Raw genomic sequence first — 15,994 nt, 5'->3', positions numbered from 1 at the left:
CTTTTCCAGAGCAGAAATGCCCCAAGAGTTCTGCCGAAGTGACAAAACTGCTGTCCCAAAGCAAGAGGCAGAAGCCAGGTGACCTCCTTGGAGAAACAGGACTGAGCACATCAACCACTCCACCCAACCAGGAAGGTGTTGGACCAGGAAGAGCTCCTGTGTCCTATGACATGCTGCACAGCTTCCCAGGACTGAGGATTTCCCACTGTTGGCTCAGCTTGGCCCCATTAGAGTCTCAGGAAAGGTGCTGAGGGAGAGGCAGAGCTGCTCTCAGCCAGCAGCCTGGGTCCCTGTTGCTAGCATCCACTGGGATGGAGGGTGACAACTGTCTTCTTCTCCTAAATTGCCCCTTTCTGACAAACTTCCAAGCTCCAGGCTCTAATCTGCCAACCAGGAGCTCACCAAGCTTTCCCAGAGGTTGAATGACTCAGGAGAAGGTGGTCACTGGAAGGGATAGGTGACTTTGCCCTCCTGCCATATGCACTCAGGATCACTTCTGAAACCACCTTCTGCGTGAAGGCGAAGGCAGGAAGTATCTCCCTGCAGGGGCGGTGCCTTCACAGAGCCCAACCACAGCACAAAGCTCTTCTCAAGGAGGTGACTGGGAACAACATGGCTCAGGGCAAGGACCAACATCTGTCGAGGCACTTCCCCGAGCCTCCTGAGCTACGTCAGCAGATGGATGAGCAACAGGAGGATGAAGGGCACAGGGTGTTCACCACCCAGCGGAGTCAGCAGCCAGCAGCAGCAGTCCGTGTTTTTTCCAGGATGAAAGGAGGCCAGGCTATTGGTATCTGAACTTCTCAGAAGGGCACCATCTCCCAGATTTGTCATGCAAAGGTATCCAGGACACAGAAGGAGCACCTGTCTGCTTTCACACATCAGAATGGCTTCTCTGGAAGACTAGAAGCACAGAGGAGCTCCAGAGCTCCTGCATCATTCCCCAAAATACTGGTTCCTATATGCTGGAACATTCTGAGCACCAGTGTAGTAAGACATGTACTCCAGGAGTGGGCCAGATGTCCATGTGCACAAGCATTTCCTGCCTCTGTGCCAGCCCAGGCACATCAGGAGCAATACTCCCCCTCTGTGTCCAGCAGAGAACAGCAGCCCAAGCACCAGGGATGGCAGCCAGGCCAAGCCACTGGCAGTGATGCTCCTTGGATCCATCCCAGTCCTGGCTTTCCACTCAGAGCTCAAGGCCCAGCTTTTCCAGCACTGATAACAGCTCGTGGGTTGAGCAGAATTGCTCTGTCCATATTCAGGCTTTGGATCCTGCCTTTGGATGCGTGTACTGCTCTGCATCTCTCCAGAACAGCTCCTCCAAGGGCAAACCAGAAGCCTGCAAGAGGCACAAGCAGAGATCCCTGCCCAAAGCAGGAGCCCAAGCTCAAATCAAATAAAACCCAGTCTGTGTAACAGGACCACTGACTGAGCAAGCACAGAGAAACCAGGTCAACTGAGCAGATCGCAAGGTGCCAGGCTGGGGAACAAAGGAGGATGGCCACAGGGTGACAGCTTCCATCCTCACTAAACCTCTACCAGGGTCTGTGAAGAAAGTTCTAGAATCAGACCAAAATAAAAAAGTTGCTCAGAAATTGCTCCTCAGATCTGGGCTTAGGGTTGAGAGAGCCAAAGAGCCTAGAGCCCCAGGAACACTGATGCTGGAAAAGGCCTGCCAAGGCGATTGTGGCAAGGCCCCAACATTGCTGCTCCTCCAACTTTCTGATCTGGAAACCCCTCCAATAGGAACGGGCACCTCAGCCCCAGCAACAAGCTGCCCTGTGCCTTAGGCTAAGGCTTCAGAGAGCTGTTGAACCTACAGCTCCAGGGACACTGGCACTGGAAGAGGCAATTGCAAGGGCAGCGCAGCAGGGTGATGGTACCTGTGGCAGGTACCTGTCAGAAACTGGATATTGCATGTCTCACAACCTCTTGGATTGCCAGTGCCTGTGTCTGGTGGGAGAGGCCAGCCAGGCTTGGCTAAAGGCCAGTCTGTGCCCTGCTCCCCCCCAGAGCCACCCATACCCTGGCTGAGCTCTCAGTCACAGGCTCTTGTGGGGGCAGTGCTCACCTGGGCCCTGACTGGCCAACCACTGTTAGTGCCACCTCAGGGACAGGCACATGAAGGTTGTAGGGCTTAAAGGACAGAGCATGAGGTCAGCACATGGTGACAGCTCATAACCCTTCATGGAATGGTGTTTCCTCACATGAACACTAGGGACGCCACTCAGGACCAACCACACCTGGGGTCTTTGGACAAATACAGCTCTCAGGCTCTCTTCCTTTCAATCTCCCAATTAAGCTGTTCACACACAGCCACTGCCCCCAGCTCTTCTGCATTCCAGGAGAGCTGCAGCACCTGGCTTGGTGCCATCCAGGCCTGGGTACAACAGCAAGAGATGCTGCACATGGAACAATCACATTGACCAAGGGAGGTCTCTGCTGGAGCACGTGTGGCACCTCCTTGGGCCACCACCTAGAACAAAGACACTGCACCATGCTTCACACCCCTTGTCAGCACTGGTTTGAGCCACAGGGTTTAAGAAATGATGGTGGCTCTCCTTAGAATCCTAAGGACACCTTTGGTTTTCCCACTCACCACAAAGCCTCCCTAGCTCCAGGCTTATGTAAAACCACCTCAGCACTGCCTCAGACTGAAACATCTTTGGCTTCTGAGTACACAAGCTCCTTGCCCAGCTGGGAAAACACTTGAGAATTTACCCATTTCTCAGCCAGACCTGACTTCTCATAGAAGCAGCCCTTACACGACCTCTCCCACCTGCTGCAACAAACCTCCAGCCTGCTCAGGACTCCAAGTTTCCACCTCTAGATAGGCTTTCCTTGGAAAGTCACAGAAGGACCATGTCTCAGAAAGACCAGGGATAATGAGTCATCAAACATATATTGAAATCCAGAACTAGCAACTCTTGTGCTTGGTTTGTCTCCTGATTAGTGTCATTTGCAGTGACTCCTGTACCAGCAGTACGAGGTTCTATCCTGAAGCTGCAGTGACTGCACACAGCTGGCACCCTAAGCTGCTGTCATAGCTAACTAAAAAAGCACACCACAGAAAATCCACCCGAGTACCAGTCCCATTTTTCAGAATGAAATGGAAACAATATGCCTGTTAACAAAACCATTGGCTATAAGCATTTAAAATCACAGCCAAAACAAACAGAAGTAACAACTACTCCCATGTTACTCCAAGCTCAAGCTGTTAATGCCAGCATTTGCATTTTACATCCTCCCTCCTCTACACACAGGGCAACATATCCTGATTTAAGGTCATAGACAGGTACCTTGCATTTGGCATGGGGCAGAGGGAACACGAGAAAGGAGCTGGTCCCTGTTGACAGCATCCTTCTGGGAAGAGCAGCTTTTCCATCTGGAGGTGGCTGCCAGGTCGCACCGTTGATGTACACAAAGAAAGCAGCCAGTGAGCACACGTGTTAATCCGTTATTATTTATTAGCTGTACAGCAGTATATTCTCCTTCCCAGCTTTCAAACCCCATTACATATTTTATAACAGTATTTTTTTCCCATGTTGGCTTCCTAAAATAATGAAAAATATCACACAGTACAGCTAAGTACAAAAATGCATCAACCTAGAGTCTGATAGCTAAACTGATAGCTCTCTTAAAAGCGATACATAGAAGAAAAATTTTTTTGAAATCAGCAAGACTGAGGCTCTATAAAAAGCTTACATATTTTAACATGTGACATTTTCATATACAGGCATCATTTGTATTTCACATTATTCCTTTGTCTTTATCAGAGATTCAAAAATTGTAGAATTACTGACCTATTAATAAAATTTCCTGGCCCAGGTTGAGGGCTGCAGTGACCCACTTATAAATCACCACTTTTGTCTTAACATAGGATTCATAAACACAAAATACAACTACAAGATAGAGCAAAGAAAATGTATTTGTGAAATTATAACTCAAAAAGGTTAATTATGTTTCAAATTGGTTGGATGGTGACATCCAGAGGGCAGTGGCCAATGGTTCAGACTCCAGATGGACAGCAGCGACTGGTGCCCCTCAGGGGCCCATACTGGGACCAGTGTTATTTAATATCACCATTAATAGCATAGACAAAGGGATCAAGTGCACCCTCAGCAGGTTTGGTAACACCAAGCTTAGGGTGCAGTGACACACCTGAAGGACAGGGCAATTCAGGGCCACACCTAGACAAGCTCAAGAAGTGGCCCATGGGAATCTCAGGAGGCTTAATAAAAACCCAGTGAAAGGTGGTGCACATGGTTTGGGATCAATCCAGGCTGGCAAAGAACAGATCCAGTGCAGCCCCGGGGGAGAAGGACCTGGGGGAGCTGGTGAGGGAGACTGGATATGCCTCAGCCATGTGTGCTGGGCTGCATACAAAGCTCTGTGGGCAGCAGGAAGGGGGAATTCTGCCCCTCCGTTCCACTCAGGTGAGATCCCACCTGCAGTGCTGCATCCAGCTCTGGGATCCCTGGGACAACAAGGACATCGAGCTGTCGGAGTGAATCCAGAGGAGACCACAAACATGATTTGAGGGATGGAGCACCATTCCTATGAGGAAAGACAGAGATCTGGAAGTATTTAGCCTGGAGAAGTGAAGGTTTTGGGACGACCTAATTGTGGCCTTACAGAACCTGCGGGTAGCCTACAAGAGTGCTGGAGAGGGACTTTTGGCAAGGGAATGGAGAGACAGGACAACAGGGAATGGCTTTAAACTGACAGATGGCAGGGTTAAGTGGGCTATTTGGAAGAAATTCTTCCTTGTGAGGAAGGAAATTCTTCCTGGTGAGGCCCTGGCACAGGTCGCCCAGAGAAACTGTTGCTGCCCCATCCCTGGAAGTGTTCAAGGCCAGGCTGGACAGAGCTCAGAGAAAGCTGGTTTACTGAAAGGTGTCCCTGCCCATGGCAGGGGGTAGAACTAGATGGTCTGTCAGTGCCTTCTAACCCAAGCCAGTCTAAGATTCTATAAAATACAATTTCTTTGTGCTTCAAAACCAGATTTCACATGTGAGTTTCTCTTGTTCTGCAAGCAATAATCTGGGTACATCTTTTCTCTACCTTATCAACAGTTTTTTCAACATTTACACTCCATCAATTCTCGTGTCACTTAGTTTGAAAGGAATTAGAATACTGGGGTCTCTTTTAAACTGCATTTTTGCATACCTCTTAATTAATGGAAAAAGATTAAAATGTAAAAAAAAAAGTTATTTACAAGCTTGACCATTACAGAAATGCTTTGCAGAAAGCAAAGCATATTAAGGACAGAAACCAGTTGGAGCATGCCAAAACTACCATGTGCAGCTGACTTGGAGAACTGGAGCTACTCAGTGGGAGAAAGCAAAAACAAAAAACAAAAAAATAAAAACAAAAAATCAAGCAAAAAAACCATTTCAAAAGTCTAGAACCCTCCAAAGTCTGCATTTACAGTTAAAAACACTACCGAGAGAAGAGGTTCAAGGACTCTGGGAACTGGAAGGGCAAGTCCGGAGTGGTTTTCCACATACTCTAGTCAAGGCTTCCACTTCTGTATATTAAAACTTGATGCATGTAAACACGGCCCTTGGACCAGCTTTACAATGCAGTTCAGAGCAAAACTAAATCAAACATCTCAGAGGAAACCCTCAAGGACTCCAAAATATTTCCTAATGTTCCATGATCCTGTAATGCTAACATAAAACAGCAAGTTCTAGTTAAATCACATTCTAACATCGTGTTATTTCCCAGTATGTTTGGTAAAATGGTCTAAAATGATGCATTTCCCAAAGCCAAGAAAAAAGATTCAAGGAAAAAAAAATAGATTTGAGCCGCTTAAACACAGCCCAGGCCAGTTCAGTCAGCCAACGTGGTCTTCCTCCATCACCGGTCCATCATGCTGAGAATCATCTCAGGGGTGAGGTCTCCATTGGGAGCTTCCACTACAGCAGGCTGAGCTTCCTCCTCTTCCTCTGCTGTTTCTGCATCAGGTTCTTTCTTCACTTCAACTATAATATTTTCAATTTCACCAGTGTTCTGGTCTTCAACCTGAATGATTGCTGCAGCTGGAAGGGCAAAAACAAAGGAGCGGGGGAAGAAACAGATTATTTTGCTGTTTCCAGAGCCAGCCTGCATGCCTCAAGCAGCTCTTTGGTAGATCCTTAAGATTCTTCCATGGCAAGGGAAGGTGAGAGCCACAGCAAGCACTGTCACATCAGCGGGGAGCAATTCACCCCACCTCACTCATCCAAGGATCAAGCATCTATTTTCTTGCCCCTTTATGAAGATGGGCTCTCAGGAGAACAGTTCCAGTGTGCATTTTCATACTAAAACATTTTTCTAACAATGGATTTTGTAGAATAGTGAATGAAACCAAACCCGATATCAATATATGGGCCTAAGGCAAAACTTAAACTTCAGGGGAATTCAGTGATAACAAATTAGCATTAAATGTTTCCACAGAGTAATTCCAGAAAGAAAACAGGCCGCATTTTGGGGCACTGAGCAGACAGCCAAGCCACTGAGGAAGCCACCACCTCCTTAAAGCATCTAATTTCCTGCCCTACTTCTGAAATTTATTTACTTTGACTTTGCATAGTTACAATGCCTACTCTTAAGGACATCCTTGCAGAGCTGAAACAACACCTGCACTTGTCCTTGCTCAAAACTAACGGCGCTGAAGCCAAGCTCATTTGTGGCAACACCTGCAAAACCTAGCCAGGTAAGAACACCACGATGTTTTTACTGACAGCTGTTTTCCCAAGGACTGTATGTCAGCAGAGACACCACAACTGGTACAAAAAGCAAGCAGTTTGCACAACAACGAAATGAAACAACACTAAACAAAAAATAACATCCTATCTTTTTTAGCATGGCCTGAAGGGGCCATGTTCCCTCATGACCAGGAAACCCTTGCAACATATTTCAAGGTGAGTTCTTAGCAAGGTAGAGAAAGTACAGTTACCTACTTTTAAAATAATCCCATTCGGGAGAACACAATTATTTAAAATAATCTCATAAAGGATCACATCTACAGGAATGCCCAAATCCAAAGAAAAAGACGCTCAAGCAAGCAGGGTAAGGTAAGCTTCAATTAGTGACTTACGCTGGGATTGTTTTGGTTGCGCAGCAGTTTTGCCTGGTGGTCTTCCTCTTCTCTTCTTACTGGGAGGTGGCGCAGGAGCCTCTTGCTCTACTTCTGGTTCAGCTTCAATTTCTACTGCTGTCTCCTCTTCATCTTCATTATCATCCAAATCTGGTTCAGCATTTCCCTCTGTAGGAAAAGATGTCAGATAAATCTTCAGTTTAAACAAAGATAAAACACATTCCTCTACAGAGAAGCACCATCAAATCCCATTTAAAAGGGATAGAGTTAAAGGAGTCAACTCTGTTGAGAAAGAAGGCAAGTAAGGCCTTTGTTCAGAAACTGCTGCCACAGATTGTTAATCTGTTACCCTCACTTAGAGGGAACAAGCTGTCCTTTAGAAAGCAAAAGGCAATTTAATCACATTAGATTATGTGCTAAAAGGAGCTCAGAGACAACAGCACAAGAGAGACCAAATAACACATGGCTGGGCTACTCCCAAGCCCATCAGAGGGTTCAACAGCCCACCCAAGTGCCACCTGCACCATACAGAGGAGCACAGCGTTGCACAATGGAAGGTGGGAATTCACGACTTCTGAGGAACAAACTTCTTGTCTATGGCACTCAAGGAGAGCCACCAGGTGTGAAACCCATCCCAGTAAGTCACGGGAAGCAGCTCTTGAGATCACCTTTGATACCATGGGCTGTTGGGGAATTCTGGATGGGACACAATGGCAGGAGGAAGGCTACTTTGGATCACACAATTTACAGCGTTTGGGGTAGGGGATGAGGTGATTTCAAGAAGAAGTCTGGGGAAAACAGAAGGGCAAGAGGATAAAAGAGGTGCTGTAGCAGCCATTCCAGAATCTCTGTGAAATACAAGAACCCCAACAGGTACCCACAAGCTCCCTTTATTCTTCACAACACTCCTTAAAGTTAATAGGTGAGGACCATTGACACGTTCAGAACGCTCCGGGCAAAACCAGAGCAGACAAAAAAGCAATGAGAGATGTCAAAGAGGATAATATTGTTTGGACTGCAAAATGATTGCCCTTAAATGTGTAAGGCTGCTGTCTAGAGTAGCTGTACTCAAGAATACATGGGCCACAAGGATACTTCCTTTTATCTGACTAAAGGGAAAGCATTTGATGCTGCACGATTTTACAGTCACCCAAGGGATATCCCCCATGAGGAATTTATTTACTGGATTTCTCAGGTCCCACCTTTTTAGAGGCTTTTTACAATCTCCCCTCAACCATCAATTACCATTCTGTCTAACGCTGGACAGTCAGGACACAAAACTATCATTCACTATTTAGTCTTTCCCCCTTTCCTCCCCAGATTTACACCAATAGCTTTCATCCCAGCTTTGCTCTTAAGTTTTAGGTATTTTGTAGTTGCCAAACCTCATGAAACTGCAGATCACCAAATAAACACAACAGTGAATAATGCAATTCCTCAAGCAGCTGATTAGCACATCTTTCTTACAGTTACTCAGCTCTCATTGGTCAATTCTTCGTATCTATCAAATGACTCCTGAGCTCAACCCACACTTGCCGCTTGCACTGAGGCCAAAGGGATCCCTCAGCACAGAACCTGGGCATCATTCACTGCATATCATCAGCTCATTAACAAGCCTGACTTTTGACCAGCTTCCTCCACAAAAAAACTGTTTTAAATCAAGACCAAACCAACTAAATAAAATGTGAGTTTTTAGAATAGGCTGAACTGGCAGGAAGATCTCAGTTCAGATACTAGGAGTGCATTGCTCCAGAACGCACTTGAATTACCTTCCATCAGTTATTTGACCCTGCTTCCATTACTTTTTCATGTTTCAAATGCACAATTAGTTAATTCACTGAATAAATTTTTCCAAATATCTTACAAATATGAGTTTAAGCATCAATTTCTATAGTTTTTGAATCAAGATTTGCAAATAATTTGATCATACTCATCCTAAAACTTGTTTGCCATTGTGAGATTTTCAGATATGCATTGTCTAGCCAGAAATATCCCTGTTCTCCCAACCTACACCCTTAATTAATTACATAAAGCACTCGAGATAAAAGACTAATCAGCTATACTCCTTTTGTAAAATCATCTTTGAACTGGTTGGTCTTGAGATTCTACTTGGCTCTTCCTGTTGAAGACATGATAAAGTTTTTCCTGTATCAGGAGATTAGGACTGAGTTTTAGCTTCATCTATAATATTAATCTCCACCATTTCCTTGGATGTTGCTGGCCTTCCTCCACAGAAGTAGCCAAACAATTCAGTGGTGGAGCTGTCTGGACATGCCACCCAGTAATGGTGAAGAAAGATCAAGTAATATTTCATAGCAATGTGCTGCAAAACCACACAGCCTCTTTCGGGACTCTGAAAAATATTACCAGAGACTTTCCCACACAGGCAGGAGAGGAATGGCACAGCTGACACAAGAAGTGTCAGACAGTGTTATTTAAACTACTGTCTTGGAACAGGCCTGGGACACCAAAATCTATACTATCCTTCACAGGCAGTTCATCCCTCTGTACTTGGCCGTGTATCACCATATTCTGTGTTTGCCAACCAGACAAGACTCTTTCAAGTGCCAGAAGAAACCTGCAGAACTGGCAAACCAGCAGCTAACACACACAGTGAATCACAGACCTGTAATTCTCAGAAGGTAGTGAGCTGTTCTTACCACTATCAGAAGAATCTTCTTTCTTAGAACGCATCTTTCTCTTTCGGCCACGTTTGCCTTTCTTTGTCTCTCCTCCATTCTCTCCTTCCCCACCATCTAGGCCAGAGCAGTTATCAGCATGTCTGGCCATTGTGTTCTACTCAGTGAAAGATTAAAAACATAAGAAAAGTTAAAACATGAATTCAAGATTAGATATTCTGACTGTATTTTCAACCACATTTCTGGTAACTGTCTTTTGCTTTTTGTTTTAAAAAGAGATTATTTAGGGGGAATGGGTACATTCATTAACTTTATGCATGAAGTTGCATTTGCGCATTGCTCATGATGTCAACACTAATGTGTGTTGATACCAACTCTGAATTCTCTCTCCTTTCTTTTCCTCTCCCAGAGAAGGGCTCTATTAAAAGATTTGTATTTTACCCTGTACCTCACCCATCTGTCCTTCTGGGTAAATATTTTCCTCCTCTTCACTAAAAAAGCCTCATGCCAACCCTCCCCATTTCAAAGATATTCCCTTACCCTGCGAGTGAATGTTTTGCCACACTTGGAGCAGACAAAGGCAGCAGGGACAAAGGTGGGATCATGGTATCTCTTGAAGTGCATGTCGAGGAGCTGCTTCTGGCGGAAGGTTTTATCACAATGGCTACAGGCATAAGGCTTTTCTCCAGTATGGGTCCGTTTGTGCATGACCATGTGCCGCTCCTGGCATGGACAGGAAAAACGGAAATTCGCATAAATGGATACAGAAAAGTGAATTTTCAGCTAAAACAAGGCTAAAATTTTATGGTTAATATCAGGAAATGCATGATTCCACAGCAATGCAAGAACATCTTGATTGATGTTCCTATCATATTCAGTTCTAGCTGCTTCCATCCTATATGGACTCTTATCCCTTGGTCAATGGGTACAGCAAGATTGTGAATCAGAAGGTTCTTCTCTACAGGACAGAATCACACCAAGAAAAGATCACTTGTACTCTCCTATACACCCTCCAAAAAATTTAGACAGCTAATTTGATCTTGACAGTTGATCAAACCTAACAGCTAAGATTTCCATTCCATACTTACAGCTGCTGTCCTACCACTCCTAAGGGGTGCCAGTGCCCCCAGCTCACCTGTCTGCAGGCATAATCACACTGGTCACACTTGAAGCGCTTCTCGTTCTTGTGGGACTTTTGATGCTGGATGAGGGCATACCTCTCATGGAACACAGCGTCACAGTAGCGACACTTCTTGCCCTGCTCAATGTAGGAATGCTGCTTCCGCAAGTGGACACCTATAGGAAAAAAATCAAAAGGTTTCACCACAACCAGGGCTTTCCAAGCATCAAAGATGTCCCACAGTTCTTCAGTGATCCTCCCTCCCAAGCTCAGCTGAAACAGTGGAGTAGTTAATTTAGGATTCAACTAAAAACCTGAAGGACTTGCAAGTAAAAATCAACTAGAACAATTTCTAGACAGAGAAAGAGCTTGCAGAAGACTCTCTTCCCTTCCCTTATAAGAATTTCCACAGGATTCCAAATTTGGTTATTAGTTGCAATCTGAGCTGATTAAGGATTTGAATTTGATGACATATGATTGTCAAACTAAAGTGTCTTGTGGACTGTTATGTTTAAGACTAACTTGAATTGCCTGGATACAGTCAGAAGCCAGGTAATTCAGTGGAAGAAACAGGATTTTCTGCAGGATTAGAAATCAGAGTGACAGGACTAGAAAGCAATAGGGATACCAGCAGATAATCCCCAACAGAGGTTTTAGTCACTTCTTTAAAATCCTCCAACTAAGAGCATACCACAGCTGTATGAGGTAGCTTAGGGTAGATTAAAGCATTATTAGAAGAAAAATTCTTCATAGCTAACATCAGTCTTCCTCTGTTGTAAATCAGCTTGTTTGCTCCTGACATCAGCTGACTGCCTTCCTCTCAAACTCTCACTGTAGCACTTGTCTTTACTGGAAGGGAGCCTGCCTTCCCATTACTTGGGTGATAATTCTGTTTAAAGACAGAAAGTTCTGCCAAACCGTGGCTCCTTCCTTCCCCTCAGCTGCTCTGGCCACGATATTGTTTGTCACCTTGTAGAAACATAAGAGCTTGCCTGCTGGAATCACACTGGGTACTGCTCTCTAGAACAGGAATGTCCTACTGCAAGGACTCAGGGCTTTTTTCAGCACACAGCTCCAAATCCTGGAAAGTTAAATGCTTGGTCTAATTCAAACCTTTTAACTTGATGAAAATATCTCTGCATGAAACTTAATGGCCTCCAACGTACAGGAAATTCAGCCAAGTGATCAGGCTTTTCAGTTCCCAATCCTTATGCTGTCAAAATCTCAGTCCAAGTTCAATAAATGTCTTGTATCTATGGGCAAACAGTAACTTACCTTGTATGCTTGGAAAAAAAATAAAATAATTTGAATTATTGAAAACTGAAGAAACTGAAAATTTTTCTAACTTGGAGCAGCTATGGTAAGCTAAAGGTGTGTGTTACCAGCCCCAAATGTGAAGCTATGCTTAACTGGTGCAGTTACCAGACTGGGTATTGGGTTAAGAGACAGCAGTTGGTTATGGGAACTCTAATTCTGGGCAGTTTTGTACCATCTTCAGCAAATGGCCACGGCTGGGAGACACCTACCCAGGTCACTCTTTCTCGCTATAACAGTATCACAGTGAGGACAGTGGAATTTGGCCACATTCTCCGTGTGCTTCTGCAAAATGTGCATCTTCATGGTACCGCTCTGAGTGAAGCGAGCATGGCAGATGTAACATTCATATGGCTTCTCTCCTTCAGGAACAAAAGGAAAAAATAGAACAAGTACTTTTATTAAAAATAAATTTCTCCAAGTCCCAAACAACCTCCCAGAAACTTGAAATAGGCAGCTAGACCACAGAAATTGTAATTCTACAAAGGGTTCAATAACATCTTGCTCTGCAAGTTGCAGCTCCAGTAAGCATCTTTGTAGAAAGAAACTAAAGTTCAATCCTTAAGGAAGTTAAAATTATTCTTACTCTGAGAAACACATGCAAGGCCTATATGCAGGCTGCCAGAGGAGAGCAAGTGACATCAGATTTTTTTTGGGGTGGAAGTTCTGAATGTTCATGTATACATAAAAGGGCATCTTTCACTCCTTCAATTTTAGCAATATGATTAATTTGGCACTGCAGTAACATTCTGTGCTAAAATCATCTCTATTTATATTGATGAAAAAATTAGCATTTTTATGAACTAACATGCATGGGATGCTTTTAAAAATGCACTGAAGCATGAAACTGCAAATGGCTCTACTCTTCAACTAGAACACTGCAAACAGAAGTTTATTCTGTTCATACTAGAGGTGCCTGCATTTTAGCACCTCATAGTAAAACTAGTAAAACACAGTAAATTACATATCCTTCAAGCTCTTTTCCCAGTAATTTCATCTGGTTATAAATTTGTAAGTGCTTACAAAACACGGTTCATTCTCCACAGCTACGCACTTTATAAAGGTTTTATATTAAGCTGCACAATAGTATTTGCTTGCTGTGTGTCAGCAGACACCATAGCCTCAGCACTCAGACACTAAGAGAATATGGCATCAGTACCGGAGTGGGTCCTCATGTGCCTCTTCAGTTTGTAGGTGTCTCTGCTGGCATAGCTGCACAGGCTGCACTGGAACGGGCGCTCCCCGGTGTGAGAACGGATGTGGCGTTTCAATTTGCTAACCTAGAAGCCAAGAGCAAGACTTAAGTTAGCACAGATGAGCAGCCCAGATTGCCAAAACTACAAGAAACCAGTCAAGTTTAAGGCAGTTTATATTTACTTAGGCACTAAACCAAACAAGCACATTTCAGTGACATTTCCCTGCTGCCACTTGCTCCTGCCCACTCTACCTCACCTCCCAGCTTCACTCTCAGTCTTGCCTGATGCTTGTTCCCACACTCACCAAGGCCTAATTTAGACTCTGTGCTCACCTTACTGTTATTGACCATCTCAGCATCTGAAGACACCCTAAATTTTAAAATATCCTGGAGAGACAGAGGGAAGTGGTGTGGGGAAGCTTAATTCTTTTCTTCTCCTGCTTTTATTTAGAAGGTACAAACCCAGCTCAAAGCAAGAACACCAACAGTATGGCATTTTCTACTCCAGTCTGATCACGCTGCTTAATCACCAACTTATGCCTACAAAAAGCAGCATGACCTCATAAGGACCAACTTGGTTATTCTCTCTTAATTTATACCACGAAAACCTCTGCAACATAACTTACTCAGCACTCAAACCACAGGACCTGAAGTGACAGCACTGCAGGCACAGCGTGGGCAGGAAAAAAAACCCTGAAGCCCCTATTCAAGCTCTCCCACTGTTGCCTTCTTCCACTGCAGGAATCCCATTTTTTTAAATTATGTTGCTCATCATCTGGCTCAAACTTCCTTTCACAATATAAAAGCTGCCCTATAAAATATCTAACAATACTGCATGGAGGGAAGGCATTCAACAATGTCAAATAAGCTCAGGCAAATTAAGCTATCATCTAACATTAGCAAAGCTGCTTTTAGCAATACTGAGACAAAGGCCCATTAGTTTTAGCTACAGACACCTTCACGGCATAAACAGATGATGTGCAGAATGCATGTCTCTAAAATGGGAGGGCACTGTGGACTGAAAGGACATCCCACTGCAGCAGGAAATATCTGTCTCCTTTAACATGAAACACACTAGAATTCCTGCTATCAGTTTAAAGGACAAATCATTTAAGAAACTGTGACAACTATTGTCTGCAAAGAGGAAATGGTATCACCTAGAACTTCTGTAAGTGATGCCAAGCTGCTTTCTGATTCAGTGAGGAAACCCCACCATTTGCTTCCCAGAGCAGCTCTGATTTACAGCTTCTTTTGCCCAGAGCCCTTCAACCAAATGGCCAAAGAGGAAATGCCTAAGAACAGAGTTCGAAACAGATGGTGAACAAGCTTTGAAGCACACAAGGAAGCACTCAGCACTGTAACAAGTCCCATACCTCCACACTGGCATAGTCACACATGGAACATTTGAATGGTTTCTCGTGGGTGTGTTTGTAGCGGCGATGCCGAACCAACTCTCCACTGGTCACAAAGGCCATGTCGCAGTCTGGGCATTTGTGAGGGCGAGTACCTAACGGTGTGCAGCAAGACAGGGACACACAGATTTAGTAACAAAAGAAAATGAGAGACAGTTCCGGTTGTAGATTTTTAATTTTTTTAAAGTGAATTAGCAAGACTGCTTTCATGTTTGGAAATATTAAATTAGAGCAACAGAACGCACAGAAGTCAGAGGTTTTGTATAAATAACTAATAGATTTAAGATCTTAGAGAATTAATATCCTTTCAGTGAGGAAATTCTCTTTTATTTTTGTACCACTTGCTTGTTTACACATCAGAAACCAGCTAGTTAGAGATAGCTTCAATAAGCAAAGAAAATGAGGGATTATAAATTACGCTCTTTTTTTCGGCAGTAGGACACAAGCTGAAAACACAAGTGCTAATGCCCAAGGCAAAGAGAACATTTCTGTAACTTCAGGTAACTTGAGATCAAGCCCAGGATCACTTTTGTACCTGTGAACAGGATAAGCTCTGCACCTGACCTAGCCAGGCAGAAAACAACTACACCATTTCCACTTTTTTAAAGGAAGGAACTTCCTTTAAACAAACTTGTTCCATAAGAGGAATTAGGAAAACAAGAAGGGTCTATCTCTAATCCATTTGTTCTGATGGCAGAGCAGATTCTACAAAAACAATGTATGCAAAAACCAAGAGTACCTGTGTGAGTGTTGAGGTGGTTCCTCAGCAATGTGACTGTCCGGAAAGCCCTGCCACAAAGATGGCACTTGTGTGGTCTTTCATCGGTGTGGCTTTTCATGTGGCGGTCCAAGTTGGAACGACGTGGACAAGTGTAACTGCACAGTTCGCACTGGAATGTCTTCTTTACACCTGTCATGAAGAAAATCATCTTAAGTCTTTGACAATACTGTAGTCTACTGTGTAACGTAAGAGGAAAGATTCTTGGGGGTGTAACTACTGCAAGGAATCACCATGCACCACTAAATCCAACTGCATTGCCTGTGGCTGGTTTGAATCCAATTTTCAATGGTATGCCAGCACTTAATGTTCTTTCTACACTCTAAAAAGGGCTCCTCAACTTACAGTTTTAACAAAAATCAAACACACTTATTACTGTATTTTGCACCATCTACCTTACCCAGCAATTGGTTAGGAAAAAGCCCACATAATTAATTATACCATTGGCT

At 44.1% G+C, this 15,994-nt stretch overlaps 1 protein-coding gene across 8 annotated transcripts in view; it reads right to left on the bottom strand.

Annotated features, from left to right (window-relative positions):
• Nucleotides 1–3,452: 3,452 nt before the first annotated feature.
• CTCF (CCCTC-binding factor) overlaps nt 3,453–15,994 on the bottom strand; it is a 34,257-nt gene continuing 21,715 nt past the window's right edge. For all 8 annotated transcript variants that reach the window (XM_066327686.1, XM_066327687.1, XM_066327680.1 and 5 more), the window contains 9 exons: nt 15,507–15,677; nt 14,729–14,862; nt 13,320–13,440; nt 12,373–12,522; nt 10,862–11,022; nt 10,267–10,449; nt 9,748–9,883; nt 7,088–7,255; nt 3,453–6,047 (listed from right to left, as the gene is read on the bottom strand). In XM_066327686.1, the coding sequence (XP_066183783.1) occupies nt 5,866–6,047; nt 7,088–7,255; nt 9,748–9,883; nt 10,267–10,449; nt 10,862–11,022; nt 12,373–12,522; nt 13,320–13,440; nt 14,729–14,862; nt 15,507–15,677 (1,406 nt within the window). In that variant the 3' untranslated portion in view covers nt 3,453–5,865. The remainder of the gene's footprint in view (nt 6,048–7,087; nt 7,256–9,747; nt 9,884–10,266; nt 10,450–10,861; nt 11,023–12,372; nt 12,523–13,319; nt 13,441–14,728; nt 14,863–15,506; nt 15,678–15,994) is intronic.

Source organism: Sylvia atricapilla, chromosome 12, assembly GCF_009819655.1.
Source record: "Sylvia atricapilla isolate bSylAtr1 chromosome 12, bSylAtr1.pri, whole genome shotgun sequence".
NCBI lineage: Eukaryota > Metazoa > Chordata > Aves > Passeriformes > Sylviidae > Sylvia > Sylvia atricapilla.
This window is presented reverse-complemented; position numbering and strand designations above follow the sequence as displayed.